Source organism: Stigmatopora nigra, chromosome 19 (assembly GCF_051989575.1).
Source record: "Stigmatopora nigra isolate UIUO_SnigA chromosome 19, RoL_Snig_1.1, whole genome shotgun sequence".
Classification (NCBI taxonomy): Eukaryota; Metazoa; Chordata; class Actinopteri; order Syngnathiformes; family Syngnathidae; genus Stigmatopora; species Stigmatopora nigra.
Window position 1 is genome coordinate 7549078 of NC_135526.1, and position 19936 is coordinate 7569013.

At 39.2% G+C, this 19936-nt stretch overlaps 1 protein-coding gene and 1 long non-coding RNA gene across 2 annotated transcripts in view; both read left to right on the forward strand.

Annotated features, from left to right (window-relative positions):
* Positions 1-429: 429 nt before the first annotated feature.
* endou2 (endonuclease, polyU-specific 2) lies at positions 430-2580 on the forward strand. The gene is made up of 6 exons (XM_077740962.1): positions 430-619; positions 896-1004; positions 1246-1367; positions 1473-1585; positions 1726-1879; positions 2301-2580. The coding sequence occupies exons 1-6, from the start codon at positions 518-520 to the stop codon at positions 2553-2555; spliced, it is 855 nt and encodes a 284-aa protein (XP_077597088.1). The 5' UTR covers positions 430-517; the 3' UTR covers positions 2556-2580.
* A 4643-nt stretch (positions 2581-7223) lies between these two features.
* Positions 7224-19936, forward strand: part of LOC144212709 (uncharacterized) — a 47761-nt gene continuing 35048 nt past the window's right edge. Inside the window, exon 1 of the long non-coding RNA XR_013329803.1 lies at positions 7224-7525. This is a non-coding gene — a long non-coding RNA (uncharacterized LOC144212709). The remainder of the gene's footprint in view (positions 7526-19936) is intronic.

Sequence of the window (19936 nt, forward strand, 5' to 3'; positions counted from 1 at the left end):
TGTGACGTCACCGGGAACTTCTCAAATTTAAGAGCATTGAAGTATTGCGTGTGCATAACATACAGTATATTTTCAGCATGTTTACTGTAGCTAAGTACATTGGTTTATTTATTTATTTTATACAATATGTACCATGACATCAGTGTGAGTTCTTGGATGTACACAAATTTAACAAGTATACTTTTTAATGTACCATATCAAGGTGATAGTCAAAAAAATACCCTAAAAAAGCCATTTGAACTTACTTTCTCTTCAGTTCTTGATGGATTGTTTGGATTTTATGTTTCTATACTTTTGTACTGAAATGCAATTAAGGGCATTTAAGCAGACTTGACAAAATTCACATCTCTGTCTATTATGAGATTTGATCATTTACCAAAATATTTAAAAATGAACAATAATATGTATTTTTCTTTTCCATACAGCTTTTCAACTTTTTAATTTAAATCGTAAGAACAGGAAAGCACAAATATTACAATCTGCAGTTAATTGAAGACGTGACCTGAGCAACATTATCATGATTGTGAGTGAGAGAGAGCTGTCGGCCATGGTTCAGGAATTGTGGGATAACGATGTCCATCGACTACGACCTGGAACTGACTACAGAATATCCTTGCAGGTACAACAAACACATTCATGTGCACACACTGCTACTACAACAAACCCTGTTTTCAAATGAAAATCAAGGGCTCAAAAGTAGGTCTAATCTGTAATGTGAGAGATATAAAAGGTTCATAAACAGTACAAATAGGTTGCATGTGTCAAAATAATTACACTTGTCTTCTGTTTTCACCTCAATCAATATTGATATTATTATTGTTTGTCAACATTGGGCCAATGAAGTCCTTTGAAAACACAGAGGCTACAAAAATGAATGTGTTGTGACTTGTTTCAGGGCAAGGCCGGAGACAACACGGCTATCATTGACGACGACAACGACGGGGCGGGATATCCCCTGTTTAAATTTGTCGACGAAAATATTTTCCAGAAGGAAACCTTTTTAAGTGGGTATCATCTCCTGACATGGCCTGTGATGGCGAGGAACTGTTGTTGTGATTTGAGGAACTTCACTTTGACAACAGTTCTGTTATTATTTTGTAGAATCTTTTAGCATTTCTGAACATTTATTTTAGAATTGGCACCAATTTGGATTTGAGTTTTGCTCTTTTAAATGTCCAAGAGCTTAATTTTTCATAGAATCTATGGATTTGTGCAAAACAGAATGTTTTTTTTTTGTGATTGCAGCATTCATCTCCTTGTTGGATAACTATGTGAGTGATACTGGGGAGCCAGAAATTGTTACCCCTGAGGAGGTGGCGGAGAACCACAAGTTCCTGGATGCTATTATTAAAACCCCCACTATGAAGGTACGCTGTGAGGAGCTTGAATTGCCGTTTTGTTACCCGGCCTCTCTCACCCATCACATTCTTATTATATTGTTTTATTCTCATTGCAATGGATGTTTGTTACAGATAGCTCATAAATACCTGGTGGAGAAGAAGCTATCCCCGCAAGATGAGAAACAATTCAAAGAACAACTCTACAGAATCTGGTTTGAACTCTACGCAAGGAAAGGCTCCAGCAGGTAGGTGCAATAGGATTAAAACATGGACGTTTCCTGCAATTATGAATCATCAGTGAACCCGACAAAGTTTTTTTTTTTTTTTGGGAGAACGCCAGAGCAGTCAAGAAGAACATCAAAACTGAAATGCTTGTTTCATCCAGGCCGGATTCATCGGGTTTCGAACACGTGTTTGTCGGAGAAACCAGAGGAGGGCGGACTGTTATAGGCTTTCACAATTGGATCCAGCTTTACCTGCAGGAGAAGTTGGGACACATTGACTACAAAGGCTACAGCGTCACCGCCAATTCCCCTCAGGTACTCTGTCGGGAATATTGCCTGAAAATGTTCATGTTTGAATATTGGGGGAAAAAGAGTGAAATGAAGGAACACAATGAGCTTGCAAGTATTCAGATCCTGCCAAATAGATTTGGCCAATGGGTTTGGATTAGTTTTAGACAGAACCCAGCATTTAATTATTTGATGGCTAAAAGTGTTCATTTATTATTTCTAATAATTTGGTTTAAATAGGGAAATAAGTTGTGTTTATTGTCAATTTGTAATTAATTGAATTTACATTACTTTAATTTCAATGGTTAACTAAAACGAGCTAAAATAGGAAACAAGTGTTTTCATTGTTTTTTTTTTTTTAATTAATATGAATACAACACTAAAGCATTTAGGGTCTCATTTTTGCCAGCGCTTTGTGACATATTCAGTAGATATCTGCTTCCCACAGCCGGACGAAAACAAGCACATTTTGGCCCTGCAATTCAGCTGGAAAAATGGCATCAAGCCCAAAGGCAGCATCTTCATTGGCGTCAGTCCCGAGTTCGAATTTGCCCTCTACACTTTGTGTTTCCTCAGCTCGCCCAATGAGCGAGTTAAAGTTCAGTTCAGTTTCTATGATGTGGAGATTGTGTGCCACCATTACAACCAGAAGCACATAGGTACCACTTACCCCATACTCCTTAAGTACCAGAAAAACACTTAACTTACATTGACCAAAAAAAAAAAGTTTTACAGGTAATGTTGTTGTCTTTTTAATTATACCTGAAGATACAATAAAACCTTACAATACATACCTCGTTATGGTTAGTTTTACTGTACATTATTCACTTTCATTTACTTTGTTTCTCATTAAACTACTGCAAGTCATTCTTTTGCTGAAAGCACTAGCAGCAATCATTCAATTGTCTATTGGCACTAAAAAGTGTTTTTAAAATACATTTTTTGAGTCAATTGATTAATTTTCAACATGAAGTAATGATGGGAAAAAGGATGGCAGATTTTTTTAAAATCAAATAATGCAAAATACGTGATATTACAGCAGATTGATATCAGGATAGGAAATGCTCTGAATCCAAATGTTGGCTGTTTGTATTCTGAGGCATCAGCGTGTACAGCAAAATTGCTGACTTTGCCCAAGCTGCCCTCCCAGCTTTTCATTTTACTGAATGCTACTGAATTTAATATTATTCTTGTGCTTGATTTATAAAAATAGCTAACAAAAAACTACATTGAGTGTATATTTACCAACTTCTATTCAATTAAATGACCTTCACTTACTCAGTTTTGCAAAAATGCTGCTCTCGATTATGAGTTCCATGCTTTATTTACTCATGTTTTGTTAAGCGGCCACCAGAGGACAGTCCTGTCTCTAAAATATCAGGCCAGATCATTTGTCCAAAGAAGTTGTAGACGTTGCTGGGTTCACAGATAAGGGCATAAGTAACAATGTGACTTAATATTTTGATATTTTTTTCATGTCAGTGTTGTATTCACAATTACAAAAACACATTGTGCTTTCAAACGGTTGTATTTCCAAAAATTGGTGTTTAATTTCTTTTTTTATATCCCATTAGTCACAAACTAGGACTAAACTTGCAGACATGCAGCCTTTCTACTTCTGTGTGGTGTTCACACAGCATCAATTGACCATGGAAACTTTCAGACTTGGGCACACCTTATTGCCAGCCAGTCACAGGGCACGCCTAAATATAATATGCATATTAATAAATGACAATCTTCACTGAACTCTGTACCCACAAAAGCACATGCAAAATATTTAGCACTTAAAAATGTCACATGCAAACACCATTCATTGTGTCATTGTTCTATATCATATATTGTACTTGATTGGAGCTGTCCCAAAATAAGGATGAGGCGAGAGACATCAAAATCATAAATTGGTCCATTTTGTGTGTCACATTGAAAAGTGAGTCATCTTTCTTTGAATGGGAGTGAATGTTTAAAATGAGCATGAATGTTATGCACACGTGTGCTACCTGCTTTTTGTGTATAAAGCTGCGGTGAGTCATAATCCACGATAGCAGGTGTGCTATCCACCCTCTCATCTGTTCCCAGTTTATATACATATAAATGAATACATAAGAAATACCTATTTTTTATTATTTTATCTATAATAATATATAAATATATGTATGCATATATTTATATATTAATATATATATATTTATATGGACCATCTCCTCCAGCGCCTCCTTGTGACTCATGACTGACTCCCCCACCATCATCAATGACATCACTAACACCCCCACTTTTAACCCTCCACCCTCACGACCACCACTTTGTTGTGGTGATTCACACTGTACGTTGAGCTTTTTAGCACTTGTTCTCGTACTGAACTTGAATGTGGCTCTGTTCATTCATTAAAAATAATACCCATTTATTTATGTATATTTTTATGACATGCTGAAAAATTTGTGGTTTGAGCTGTATGAAAATGATATAGTATGGTATAATATAAAGCAAGTGTAGGGCACCACAAAAAGGCTGTGTTTAGTTTAGTGTTGTAAATAAATCTGTCTTTGCAAATTCAATGAGTTAAAATCTTACTCAAAACAGGAGTATTTAGAGTCAGACTTCTCAATTTAAATGACTTGGGCATCTGTCAATGGCAGCTAATGCGTTAATCACATAAAAGTTACATAGAAATATAAAACTACTTATATTGATCAATATAGTAAAATGACTAACCTAAACTTGTTATCATCCATTTCTCCCATTGTCTACTTAGGAGACTGCATCATTGTTGCCACGGTAACCCAGAATTACCATCATTTGTCCCTGTATTATGATGTCATATTGCATCAATGGCACCTCAACCCTGCTGTGAGATATTTTTTTTAATGGAATGCACCGATTCTAATCAAGATTCGTTAATTGAATAATGTAATAGTTGCTGCATTTTTTTTCAAGTTGGACCATGGCTGTATTTGTCCACCTTTAATATTCGGAGTAATCCAATGAGTGTATTATATTATTATACAAACTGCACCATTGAGAGTTTTGCCTGTTTTTATTTTGTTTCCAGGCATGCAGTAACCATGGCAACTATAAAACCTTGAACTACATCACGGTGAAAGCAAAGCCATTGCACATAATCATGAATGAGAAGGTACACAGGTTTTGCTTGTTTATTACGTTGCTATATACATATACTTTTTTATAATGAAGCTTTTTCTGAATGGAAGTTGAGAGAAAGTATGAATGAATGCACGGGAGGAGGCGGCGGCAGCGGTGGAGACGTCACATGACGCTTCTGCAGTGCATCAAGGGAACTGGCCCGACTGTGACTCATCCAATCAGGATGGGGAGGGCAGTGTGATGGAGGGAAGAGGAGGAGGAGGTTGTGGTCTCCTTTTTTTCTTGCCCACCCTCATCCTCTTCAGTGATGTAATACAGGTGACCTCTTCCTCATAGGACGTCATCTTTTCAAGGCCCTTACACAGTTCTTCCATCCAATTTCTACAGATGATTCTCACCTGGGTCATTGCGGAGTTGGAGCCGAGATCATTTAATTTGGGCCATTTGAGCAACTCCAAAAACCACTATTCTGGAGCATGATTTTATAAGAAAAATAGCACCATATTCTAAACTTTTCCCTAAATAGGAAGAAGAAACTTTTTATCTTCGACAGCCGTAATGGCTTGGGTTATCCTATCTTCAGCCGATGCACTAATGCATACTTTGGCTTCATTACATGTCACCTAGCTAAAAATCACGAGCACAAGATCTAATCAACATGCATCTTTGGGCAAGTTTGCTCTTGATTCTCACATTGCTTAACTTTTCAACTTCCTAACTTCTTCAATATACTCAATTGCACAAAGGTATGAGTGTGAGCGTGGATGGTTGTCCAATTGCCCTGCAATTGGCTGGCCACCAATTCAGGGCATCTCCTGCTTCCTCAGCTAGGATAGGCTCTAGCACCCCCCACGACCCCTGTGTGGATAAGCGGTTCAAAAAATGAAAGAATAGACCTACGTACATTGCATACATGTATCCGATGCTGTGTGTGTGTGTGTGTGTGTGTGTGTGTGTGTGTGTGTGTGTGTGTGTGTGTGTGCACTCTCATTGCCAATCATCAGACCCCAGTTGTCTCTGCCTCCACCTTGTATGAGTCAGAGCTGCAGTACAGTGAGGGAGGGGCTGAGGTTGTGTATCATACTGTGGCACACATACACACACGCTTGCCAGTGACGAAAGACTTCCGTTCCACAGTTACATTATGTGAAAAAATAAAGACTGTGGAAAAAGGAAAAACAATTAAAATGTTGTGTGTCATGTGTCATAGATATATGGCTTTAACACCCAAATTTATACACGCATGCTGTCACATCCGGCCACCCCACAACTGTGGCCTATAATTGGGTGCTTGGGAAGCAAACTGTCTTGAGATGAGCTAACCAGAGAGAGGAAGACAGAGATGAAGATGCAGCTACTCGGGGAGGAAGTACGTAGTAATAAAAAAAGACGCATATACACAGAGGCACACATTTGATTGACTGTTTCAGTGGCTGACAATGTGGGTGGCCTTGGCAGGCACTGAACGCCACAGTAGACCGCCAAATTAGGAAAAAGTATTCCATCATGCATGTATGTTCTAAACACCAGTATGGTTCTTTTCATGAATGAGTAAGATTTCTTTTTTTTTTTGTGAATGGAGCTGCAGTTGAATGGGCGCTCGTCTAGAAGCAAAAAGTAGGCGTGAGACTGCGCCGCAAATGAATGAGCTAGGATGGACGTAACGCTGCTACGTGGGATGGGGGTGAGGGTGGGCAAAGGAGGGGCTTGAGGATGACTCATTCTCGCTCTCCATTGTCACTCCTGACGCTGCTGCAGTCGATGCTGGTGGGGGTCTTCAGCCCATCTTGCTCCTTGGACTTTTCATGAGGTACTCACTTCATGATGCAGTGAGAACCAATAGATACAATGATGGAGGTTGGCTACCCCAACATTTAATATCATACAGTATTCCCAAATCCCCTAAGGTTAGAATAAATACATAAACGTATATTCAACTGGGCTACTTGCATATATATATATATATATATATATATATATATATATATATATATATATATATATATATATATATATATATATATATATATATATATATATATATATATATATATATATATATATATATATATATATATATATATATATATATATATATATATATATATATATATATATATATATATATATATATATATAATTTTATTTAATTATTTAATTCCAAAAGCATATATTCTTCAAAACAATGTTAATAAAACCTTGCTAGAGCTTTTTTTTCAGTTTTTTCTCATGTGATGTCATTCATAGTCCTTGCAATCTCCTTTTGATTATATTCACCTGATGTGTCCTCAGCAGAACCTTCCCTTTTTGTCACTCCCCTGTTCCTCATTGTATGGTCAACATCTGTCCATTTAAAACTTTTTTGTTTATGTCAAATCAATTCATCGTCAGATCTCTTTATAAATTTGATTTTGCTTCATTAGGTGTTATTTTGTTTATTTTCCCTGAGATCAGTATAAAGTGTTTTTGGCAAAAAGTTTTAAGTTTCTTAAAGACTACTTCCTTGTGTCCACATGCTCTCCTGCAAATGGATCCACCCTCTGCACCACCCTGCACGCCATTGACATGTTGAAGGTAAGTTCTCATCTTTTAAGCCTGTTGATTGTTTCAAGTTTGAACAGTTTCCCTCCTGTTTTTAATAACAGTATCTGTGAGTAAAAGCTGTATTGCTAGGAAAGAAAGCATGGTATAAATGTGTACAAATCTGCAGTGTTTAGTTACTATTTGGAGACTGGAATCCCCCCAGCAGTCCCTGTGTAGTTGGCAATTCTGGAGGTAGGTGAAAGCGATGGCTTAAGAACCACGCGATCCGCTCAAGTGAGAGGGACATGCATTTTGATGACGGAAACGGCCGTGGAAACTGCCTGATGGTGGCGGTGATGGGGTTTGCTTGCTCACGCGTGAAAGCGCTGTTCATTATTATTCCATGGCTTCCTGGTCTAAGTAATGCCTGCACTGGGGCCCTCGCGTGCACTTTCACGCTGGGTTGGAAGAGGCACGGGAAGGAGGGATAAAGGCCTCACAAAGGCGGTCAACGGTTACTGCTGATCAGTACAGTACAGATGACAAAACATTACAGGAAATAGACTTTCCTTATGATGAACGTTTATGGTACTGTAAAAGTCAACTTTTCAAAGGGATGAATTATGGAAGATTTACTTTTTATAAGCTTGTATAGGTACACGCTTGATGGGTGGGGGGCAGGTACTGCAGTTAGTCTTAAAATATGCACATGCCCTAATTGAACTCTTCTGTGAATGGTTTTGGACTGGCCCCAATGCGCACTATAAACTCTTATTTCTGACTTGTGTTTGAACTATTTAGATTGTAATTTCCTTTGCTAACAGCCGTCAAGAGTTCAATTGTGAAGTTTATTTGTGCCACGTGTCTCCGTCTCTATTTACACTGGTGCTGCATATCCAAAGGCAAAACATCTTACATGTGTTAGGTACGTTAGTGGATTTGTTATGGTTTGAATCTGCTTTTCTTTCTCAGGAGAAGGATGCCCCTTTTGGGGATATGACTTCAAATGCAATCAAGATGGTTTAAAAATTTGAAATTATACTCTAACTCTAACTATCATGATATTGGCTCAAATTAGTTTTAAACTGTTTAATGATTAATTAATTATTGGACATGTGTCCCTTATGAAATAGATATAATACAAAAAGGAACACATGTATCACAAATGATAGAAAAGAAAGTTGGTTTCTCTTTAACACAAAATCATTTTGTGCTAAAACTGACCAGTCATTTAAAAAGTTTGTCAATAGTCAAGTTTGCAATCGATATTTGTTACATTTGTTACAAAGCTTCAAACCCACAACATTTTGCCAACAGTCCGACTATGATTAAATTGAATTGCATGAGTGAGTCAAATGTTTATGGACAAATAGAGATTTTATATGTTTTTATAGTTACGTGGCAGGCACTATTTTTTTTTAAACTGCCAAAAAAAGCCAATTACTTTTCCAGTTTTGCAATCTATTTATATAGCTCTATTATGTCAGGTAGTCTGCGTAAAGATAGCGACCGACAAACAATTTTTAATTGCTGTGGGCCAACATACTGGCAGATGTGACAGGAACAGCAAGTCATTGTGAAACGTTGACCAGAGGAAGCGTAGACGAGAGGTAATGAAGGTGTAATTTGCTAACCATCTGCGAGGTGCTTCGCTGCCCCCGGGGGCTTCCTCCTCCTCCTCTCCGGAACTCCTCCTCCTCCTCCGCAGGGGCACAGGTGTTGGTGAGAGGATGAGGAGGAAGTGTAGGAGGTGGTGAGCGCTGTAAAACAATCGGAAGGGAAAGAAAGACGCTTCAGCAAATCGCAGGTAATCTACGGTCACAGCTGACATCATGTCGGAGAAGTTTTTTGTTGTTGTAAATAGTCGGAACTTGAATAAACTCTCACCAATATTAGCACATGTAAGCAAAGGCAGGCTTTGTTATCCTGTTTCATTGCTCTGAGGGCCATTATTTGTTTTTGTTTTTTTCATATTCCAACGCATCACATGATAATGGCAGCAAGTGTCGCCAACAACTGTTTTCCATTGAGGGATACGCCCTCTGCTCTTTGACGCCATTGGTTTCCATAACAGTTACATAATATATTTTCAACTATTTCACTAGTGTGTGCAATTACACATGATTGGGACTATGTTAAAGAGATTTGTACATTTTCTCTAAAGTAATATTTTTATGTTGCATTGATGAGGGCTTCAATTTTGAAATTGTCTTCTGAATTGGCTGCCTTTGGACCATTTTCTAATGTGTCCTGTTTAGCAATACTTGGAATATCTGACACATCCCATTAAAAACAAATCCAATGTGATCAAACTTATTCAGAGTAATGTCCCCCTGTTTGTATCCTCCTTGGGACAATACCTGTGACCTCCGTGTCACCCTGTAAACTCCCCACGTCTCCTTGAACATGCAAGGCCAGTGGAAGTGTCTTGGCCCCCCCCCCCCTCTCTTCCTGCGTCTGCTTTGAAGCGCTCCAGTCAGCCATGTTGTGCCAACTGCTTCTCTCTGATGGTCACATAATGGCTTTAAGACTCCCGGCCTTCCTTCATAATGACCTACTGTTTTTGCTATTGTCCTGTCTTGACGTGGGCGGCTTTTGGGGCATAAATATAAACACAAATAATTGCAAAGAGTAATATAGACAGGCAACAGGGTGGAATAAAATAACATGGAGATCATTATTCAAATCTTGTGAATGTTTTTTTTCTTCTATAGATGAAATATCCATGACGTCAACCATCTGGTGGTATTTGTTGCTTAGCCTTTTGACGAACCGATTACATTTTAGTCTTCTTAGTTGCTGGCTTGTTGGCTGTGGAATGCAGCAGGTGATTTGGAATCTAAATAGGCTTTGCTGGTCAGGGTGTGCATGGATCTGGTGTGCATTTTTGTTCACATGTTTGAAGCCCGTCCGGCATTTATTCTTTCTTTCCTCCACAGTCCTCGAGATTTTGCTTATTTTGCATTCCTTACCGGCCATGCTTATTTGCAATTCTCCAACCTGTGTGAGATTGAACTGATTGAAAAATGAACCTAATGTTAGTAAATGAAGGCTGTAAAATTTCCTCCATTTTTTGGTGTTGTGGAATTGGCCACCTTGTAGCTAACCACAACTGATATATTGATAATATGCGATATATCGTTCATTTTTTATTCAGTTTTGGGCTTACTTTTGAAATGGGTTACAGTATGGATATACGACTGGAGGTGAGTTTCCCAGCTTGTACGTCGAGCAAAGTTTTCATGCACCAGTTGGACATAGATCCACGGGATCATTAGGTAAACAAAATGGGGCAGCGGAAGCAAGGGAACACGCTATCAGCAGGTTATCAGGAGGGATGTTGACTCTTGTCTCTTATCACTTTCATGAGTGGAGTTCATGTAAGCTTTGTGTGTGTGTGTGTGTGTGTGTGTGTGTTACAGAGTTTGCTACACACTCTTTCACCTCATGATTATCGTGGGAGTATTTGTGTGGTCTCAACAGTATCTGTATTTCTTTTTCAGAAAGTACTGTAACTGTATATATTTCTGAATGGGCGTGTTTGTGAGCTCTACTAAGGCCGAGCATCTGCTGAGAATGATAAACCGCCGCGGGAATTTTAGGCCACATTTTCCTCTTTGTTTCAGTCACGCGGCTAAACCTTATCCCCCTCTAATTTGTTATTTCAGGCACCTACATTTATCATGTAATCATAAGGATGTAATTTAATGGTATTAGGCTTGTTAAGAAAGATTCAGGAATATTCTAAAAATATTTAATTGTTTTTTTTAAATAGTTGAAAGAGTAAAATCAAGCAAAAACCTATGGCAATAATATGTTAATATCTCCAATAAAGTCCACAAAAATAATTTCAATATCAGAATAATTGAATATGTTGTGGTGAAGAAATCAAAACAGCTGTAAAATGTAAAAAAAAAATCACAGTTGTTATTTAAATATTTTTAGGTGAATGTTAATCACGATGCGTAGCTTGCTTATTTGTTTTGTAACATGTCCTATCCGGATCTGGGCTGTTCATTGGAGGATATTCTTTATGTCCAATTTCCGTCATAGGAACTGTGTTAACTTTTCCCAGGACAGTTGCTTATCAGTATGCCCCACTGGAACCAAACTGCGGTAAACTATTCTATCAACAAGATAGGTTCATCCATCATGAACTCTAATGATGTTTAATGTGTAGAGTTCATCCGTTGACCTAACCTGGAGTTCCAAAGACTTAAAACTTTTTTTTTTTTTTTTACTGACCTCTTTCAATTCTGCACTCTCTTCTTTCCTTCTTCCTGCATTCACCCTCTACGTTAAATGAGAACCAGACGTTCAGCAGACCTAATCAAGATGTCCTGAGCTTGAATGAGCCTTATTATGGGATGGGTAAACAGAGAGTTCCGATGTTGCCGGGGGGAATAAAATCCCAGAACAAACCAGGGTTGATTGAGAGAAAAGATTACTGACTTTGCACAATGAAGGTTTTAGTTCACACAGCAGGAATGGACTTCTTTTTGGGTTGAGATATATTTCATATAGCATTTTAATCATTTAAATCAATGATAATGGTAAAATACCACTAATATAGAATGCAAAAAAAGTCAATCTGCAAACTGGATGCTAAAACTACATACTAAAAGGCTTTAAAAGTGTCACTTCAGTGCTTGTCATTTACATACAATAGCTCGTTTCAACAATTTCCTCTCAAAAGTTGAAGCTGTTTTATGCATGTGTTCTTCTCTTTTGCTTTCCTGCTACACTCCTGTTTTTCATTTGGAGTCCCGCACCAACAGAGAGGAAGGAGGTGGGATGCAAAGTGCGCAACGCTCTCAGTATTTATAGGTTGGCGTTCTGACCAAAATGATTGGTGTCCCGTGGAATAACTTCCTCTGGTCTCACCGCTAAATAACAGGAAGTCTTCAATTGTATGCATTTATTAATCCAAACACATGCTTGTCAAAATAAGCTCCTGCATACACCCACTTTGCATGTGTAGTCAAAAAGGAGCCTTTAGATTAAACTTTTAAGAGCCACAGAATAAATAAGAACAATGTGTCTATACCTATTCCTTAAAAAAACTCTTTGCTGACTACTTGTGTCGGGAAAAAGCAATAAAAAAATTCTTAAATGCTGCTTTTGAGAAGATTTGTTTCCAAATGCAATGAGCTTTTTGACCAGTTTGGCAACTGCCATTTTATCTTTTCGCTTTTTTGGGGTGGGAATTTATGTTAACCTGCAATCGAGGATGCTGTCTCGTGGACTGACCTTAGCAAGCCTTTCAATAGGAGGTGGGGGGGGGGGGGGCAAGTACGGTAGGTCAAAGGTCAGATCGTGTTAATAGGTGACGTGGGAGGTCTTTTCTGCTTGGTTGACCACCATTGCCACGTACACGTATACACATAAGGCCAGGCAGGTAAGTCTTAGTAGATTAAGTAAACCAAAAATGGTGAAAATGAACTACTATTCAGTCGGATAATAGTAGAATGGAAATAAATAGTTGGGTCTGTTGATGATGTTTAAACAGTCAAAGGTTAGATTTGTCCAAACCATAATGTTGTTAACTCATGCTTAATTATTATAATATCTGTAGGTGGACGATAAATATTTGCTGTTGCTTGTCACAAAGTGTGTTCAAATGAGTTCGATGCCTTTCATTTGCCGCGGAAAAATCGTTGAGATTTGCTCTTGGATGATTCCGACTTTGAAGGGCAGTACAGTGTGCGTGTATATGCCTCTTTCCGTACTTTAGATGTGGTCTCAATGACACGGTGGCACATATATTCAGAATGAACACCGTTAAACCATCTCGCCTGCCACCCACTAGGTGAGACCGCATTCAGTTATACTTAGCGCAAGGTCGGTTCTGTACCTCCGCTGTATTAGAACCAGTCCTTGAAATGCATGGACCCTAAAATGCCTCTGCATATTTTGCTAGGGTTCTAGTTACCCCACTCAGGTGAGTGCATTTTCTGTGTGTGTGTATGTGTGTGTGTGAGGATTTGCCTAGGGTTGCGTAATCACCATGTGCCTGGAGCCGGCAGCTCGTTAACCTGCCTTCCTTCCTGCTGTCACCTCAAACTAAATAAACACACAGGCTATCTGCACTGCGTGCACACGTGCGTGCACACATGCCTAAATACCGTGCTCACATTCCCATTTGGACATATTTCCTCTTTACATGTCTTGCCTTCTTTGCTCAAAACAAAGGTTGATTGACAGCTCTTTTCCCTCCCCCCCACTCGGACATGCACAGATCGGATGTACAGGAAAGCCAATGAAGATACCCAAAGTCAAATAGGATGCAAGAATGCTAGCATTTTGTACGCAAAATGTCCTCTTCATGAAAATAGAACACAAAAACGAGCGCCGATGTTGAAATTTTGTTTACGCTTTGGGGAGGATGTTACTCTTGGGTTGGGATGCAACATATCATTGAGGAATTCCACCTCCCTGTAAGTGGAAAACAATTTTGGTAGGGCTCTTCAGATTTTGCCACAGACTCCGTTCCGTGTATTACCTCGTAAATCTGTTCAATTGGATGTGATGTTTTGATGCAAAACTTGGTGTGTTTGGATGCTTTTCAGTGGAAAAAAAGCCCTCTGTAAATGATGCCAACAAAGTTGCAGCATTTGACTTCATTCCTCTTCATTTAGTCATTGTTTGACAAAACTGACCAAACGTTCTTGCAATGCTTTGCACTCCAATTTGTATTTATTTGTATTTGTTTTCATTGAGAATGGAAGTTGTTTACATTTAAGCAGAATGTTTGTATATGTTCAAAATGGATATATGGATGTATAATCTCTGTGTTAACAAAATTTTAAACAATTACACTGAAAAAAAGGTGAAATACATCAAGACACATTGAATACAAAACAAAAAATAATTGAACATGAAATCATTTAATGATAAAAAGTATACTTTGTATACTACAAAATGTAAACACGCAAGCGTAGTATTTCACTTTCTGTGTCTTGTAGCCTTTTAACTGTGCCTAATACCCACTTTTGTAACCTAACCCTTCCAATCCTGAACACATAAAACCACATGTAACACAGCCACATGAAGCGCTTTTTACTTTGATAAAAATAACTAACACAACCCCCCATTTCTACGCATTCTTTCTTAACTTTGCAGCCAGGACTTCCACATTCATCATGTGTGCTCAGCTGGTGCACTTTTAAATAACTTTTTCTCCTAAGCTTTAAAAAGTCAAGTAGGGGGAGTAGGAGCAGAGGCATTAATAAACAAAGAAATAAATAACATTTATTGCCAGTCAGACATGACAGTTGGTTTATGGGCCGCCTGTAAACTGGAAGAGCCAGCTTTAGAATTTACATAATTACTTCCTGGTGTAAATTACTCAAACGACCCCCGCTTCCCCGCGACCACCTCGTATGCCCCAAACTCAACTTACACCCTTACTAGGTTACATGATTATCATCACTACAGAATGAGAAGACACTTTTTGTAGCAAAATGTTTAAGGCAAAATTTCTGACTTATTATTATTGTTTTTTATTTAAAAAAAAAAAAGTTGTCTACATATACTCTTAAAATCATCGTCTGCACGTTTACATTACATTTCCACGCCTAACTTGAAATAACATTTAGTCAAGAATCATTTTCCCAAATACCATGTTTCCCTTAATTACTTTTCTCGTAGCCTGGTTGCGGTTTGGACGTCGTCGGTTGACATCCGCTTTGGTTTGTGGATGCTGATTTGGCCCGGACGCCGCTTGTTTCGGCAACCATTTCCTCTTTGGTTCTTTACTCTTTGGCATAGCTGTGATGTGTGGTTTTGTCTGTGAGGTCCGCCAAAGTATTGAAAAATGTGATTGAAGAAGGACGGAGTAAGAAATAATGAATGTTGTTGTTGTTTACAAAATAAGTTCAGTTATATCTTCTACTTGGAAGACTTTGTTGAAAGTCATTTACTCAAAATGGCAATCTGCATATCCTGTCAATTCCATTTTATTTATGAAGACCTCCTGCATACCAGTAATCCACTGTGCCGCATCATGACTGATAAGTCCATCTTATTGCTTATTGGTCGATGAAACAGACTTGGAGGCTTGGATTTTCAGTGGTCAGGACGAGGTAAAGTTTTACCAGTTAAATTTTCAATCTACAAAGTGGTAATTTCATGGGAATAAAGAATAATAACAAACACAACATTCATTGATTTCCCCGTATTGCTTATCCCCACAAGGGTTGCGGTGGGGTGCTGGATCCTATCCCAGTCATAATACACAAATAGAAGCAATAGAAAAGCTTTGATGTAATACTTGTCTATTTATTTTTATCTCATGTGATCTCCTTTTGATAGCCACAGTACTCCTCCGTGTCGTTTCCAAGGCAATGCATGTCTCATGTTTATCAGGCCTGTAAAAGAAAGGGACACAAGTGTCTTGTTTCTTTTTTTTTTTTTTAAACTTCTAATTTTATTCTCAGTTTTAATCTGATGGAGTGATCTCAAAGAAAAGATGTCACTTGGTGTTACGTACTTTTGAGTTGAAGCCTGAAGAATGAATATGAATGTGTATCTGAGTAGAAAAAGAACAGGGCCTCTAATGTGTTCCGTTGGTCCCAATAGAGACAGGAAGTCGGGCATGTCATTGTGCTTGGAGGGACAGAGGGGTCTTTGTTTGGAGCGAGGTCGCTGAGCAGGTGCCTCAGTCTAGCGCTCTCGCTCGTTCCTATCCATCTGTCTTCTCTGGTATATTACAGATTTAGCATATAAACCTACATTGAAAGAAAATGGTCACTTTTGTGTCTGATTCATTACCAGCATATGAAATAAGGCCCAGCTATTCCAACAATAACCACTCATTTTTCTAAATTGATTTGTTGCACAATTTAAAAATGATGTGTCTCACAATAGACGTGAATGTGGCCATCAAATTACCATGTTAACAGTGAGGGATACTGTAACTCTTGTGTCGTGAAAAGCCTTAAGAGTGACACGTGACCTACGGGAACTGAGGTCACCTGACAGGAAGAGAAAAGGTCAGCCCACGGGAGCCGACACTGGCGGCTGCGCTAAAAAGAAAACATTGAACCACAGTGGCACATGCCCTGAACGTGCACATGGTAACGCACGCACGCTCTGGCGTATCTGCGGGAACGTGACTTGACCTATACTCCCTGCTCGCCTATAGGCTGGCCAGTGTCAGAGATGGCGACGTTGTTGTGTGTGCGTGCCGCGGGTAGCCATGGCGATGTTCCTTGTTGCTCATGATATTGACTAAACAGATGTATGTTAACAGGAGGGGGGTTGGACAGTTCAATACTAGCCAAGAAGATGTTACCATGTGAAAAATTATCAAAGCAAAACTCCCCCACTCCTCATTGAAGGGCCATGTCGGACCAGTCCGCCGCAATAGCACTGTTCTCAAACGTGAGTCGCTGTCAACATCCATATTGTGTTCAGGCCCTGTTGTTTATAGCACCATGAAAGAGTGTATAGGTATGTGTACATATCCGTTCACATCAAGCGTTTCCAGCCGGATGTGCAACACGGATATATTTACCTCTCTTCATACCATCTGTCTATCTTTAAAACTGGAAAAAGTGACATGAAGAGAGACATTTACCAGGGATGCTGCCCTCTATTTCTTTAAAAGAGCACTTGGCATTTTACCAACTTGTTCTATATGGTCTACATGGTAAAATATCTTATTATTAGTCATTTAATGACGACAATAGTGACACAAGACAATAATGAAGAGAACTGGTTATACTGAGTATATTCTGTTATTATCATTTTAGTCATATCTAGTGTCTCATGGGTTTTGTCCCATTTTTAAATGTTTTTAGGTTTGTTTTATTTTTCTTACATTCTTTATTCAGGCTTTTGTCCAAAGTAAAGCATTTTAGGTCAAAATGCAAACACGGAAAGGATGGAGATTCAAACCTAGGACCTTTGCCCTGTGAAGTAGATGAAGAAATATTTGTCCAATATTAGATAGAAAAGAAGAACAAGGTAAATCAACAACCTGGAACAGATTGTATTCCATTTTGGATTATTGCAAAGGCACAAGTAACTGAAAAATGCAAATGTCCTTATTGTGGAAGGCCATTTTCACCTTGTGAAATTCCAATTTTTAGGGTTCCCCATTTGTCATGCCTAATGTTCCAGGCCTTGTTTTTTTTAGCACAGCTGTAGCAAGTGTGAGTCAGATGCACAGAAGGGAACCCAAACAGCGTTTTGCAATAAAAGTTCTATCATTTTTGTTTGTACAGAGTTCTTCCTGTGTATGTACGGTAAGTGCACCAGGGTGCGTGTGCTTTTCTAGTGTGAAATGTCTTTCACGAAGCCGGGGGATGAATGTTTGCAATGTTATTGTATCGGCGCTGGCCCGTGTCCAGAGGAAGTGCTCGGCTTTGACAATGCGCTCGGCAGGAATGCACTGCAGGCTGCCGTCGCCAAAGTAGGCGTGGCACTGCTCAGGGGGTCGGAAGCCAACTTTGGGATTTTTTTTTCAGCTTTGAGGGGGAGCCGGGGGCGCACAGAGCTTTGTGAGTCCTTGTGACCGCTTGTGTTGAATAGATGTGACGAAGAGAAAGGTGTGTGTGTGTGTGTGCATGTAGGTTTTCTTGCGTGTTTTTTCTTCCCTCGGAGAGGACGATCTGAAAGGAATGTAACTGTTTCCTTGCACATGTCCACCCCCTTAGGCAGCCAAAAGCCTGGTTGAAAACAGACATGGAATCATGATACAAACACACACACACACACACACACACACACACACACACACACACACACACACACACACACACACACAGTGAGGTTGTGGCATGGAAGGAAGTATCAAACTACACTGGCGGAATACTTATCAAGACTTGCGCAAAAGCTGCCCATTAAGATTCCAGACTTTCTCTGCTTAACTGCTTCAATAGGAAAATAACAAGAACGCTGCAGAATGGAAGGAAACAACAAGTTTGCATGCAAAAAAGTTTTTGCAACTTTGACCACAATCTAAAGAGATCTAAGAGAATGTTAAAAAACCAAATTATTTTATACTTATTGTAAAATTGCACCAAATGTTGATTAAATTATTGCTGTCAGCTCTTCAAAGTCAAAATGGATTCATTGTAATTATGTTAGTTCTCTAAATAACTTATAAAATAGAAGTTATATAAGTAAGAAGGTTGTAATGATGTGTTTCAGTCTTGTTAGTAGTATCTACCAATGTTACTATGTAGTCTTGACAAAAGGGTCATTTTTACGACATAGTCCATTATTTGCTATCCATTTTTTCGGGTTGATCCGATTTCTTTTCACATTATACAATGTATTGGCACAAACGGACTCTTTGCGTTTAGTCTGAACTAAACAGGGCAGGTGTGAATGCACCATTTAGTATAGACCGGCTTAGACTCTCAGGGCCAATGATTCAATATACCATATGTATGGAGGGAAAGTTGCAATGTCAGTGTCATCGTGTTATGAAGCGCTCTTTTCATGTAGCGCTTCTTCGGGGCCACTAGGATGTATTACTCGGGGCCCAGTGGTCTAACGGTGCCGTATTGTGTGAGAAGGGCTCGCAAAGAGGCCACTGTGCTGGAGGCCTGCCTGCAGACTGGCAGTGCCTGGTGATAAGAGGCTGTGGCCTGGATGGCCTCTCAGAGGGGAAGTGATGCAAGACACTAGCTCTTTGTTTGGTGGCATTACTTGGTCCCGTGCCAGCGGTCTCGCTGAAAAGAAGCCGAGCGCTTGGCTTTTTCGCTGCCTGGGTGACTGACTCCATGGCGGACATGCTGACCGCCTGCCTGCATGACTTGCATGGAGGAAGCGAGCGGGCCCAGGTGGCTTTTCTTTGGGGGTCGCTTGACGTAGCTCATCTTTTTTTTCTTTTGTCTGTTAGCGGAACACCCTGAAAGTCACATTTTACATCAGATAAAGACGTAAAGTTGAGACTGTGGAGTCATTAGCTAAGCTTAGAGTTCATTTATAATTCATTTTGACTTGGAGAGACAGCCAGTGAATGATAATGTCTGCTTTATTTTGTAGTTTCCATGTAATCAACCAGGAGGAGCCTCGTGAACGATCATACTGAAGAGTACCGAAGTAGGCTTTTCTTCAGTTCTCCCATAATATACAACATAAAGCACTCAATAATTTAACCTCCCATTGACTGACACTTCACAAAGCCACAGACACGCACCTCCACTGCTCCCTGCTCTCCTGCGACTATCCCAAAAAAAAAAAAAACGTGAGTTTTTCCTGCAGCTAAAGCTGTTCTGTCACACTTGGATTCATTTTACTTTTGAATTCCACCAAGGAATGACCGGTGGCTAGGAGAGCTCGGTGTTTTGCAGATACCGATTAAGGGTGAGGGAAGAAAAAAAAAAACGTTAGTGCATTCTACAGGTGTCCAAAAATCCAATGTAGCACTTCCATGACATGCAGTTCACTGACAGCTGGTTTTCATATGAGGTTAAAGTGTTGAATTATTGAAGGTTTTGTTGTTTT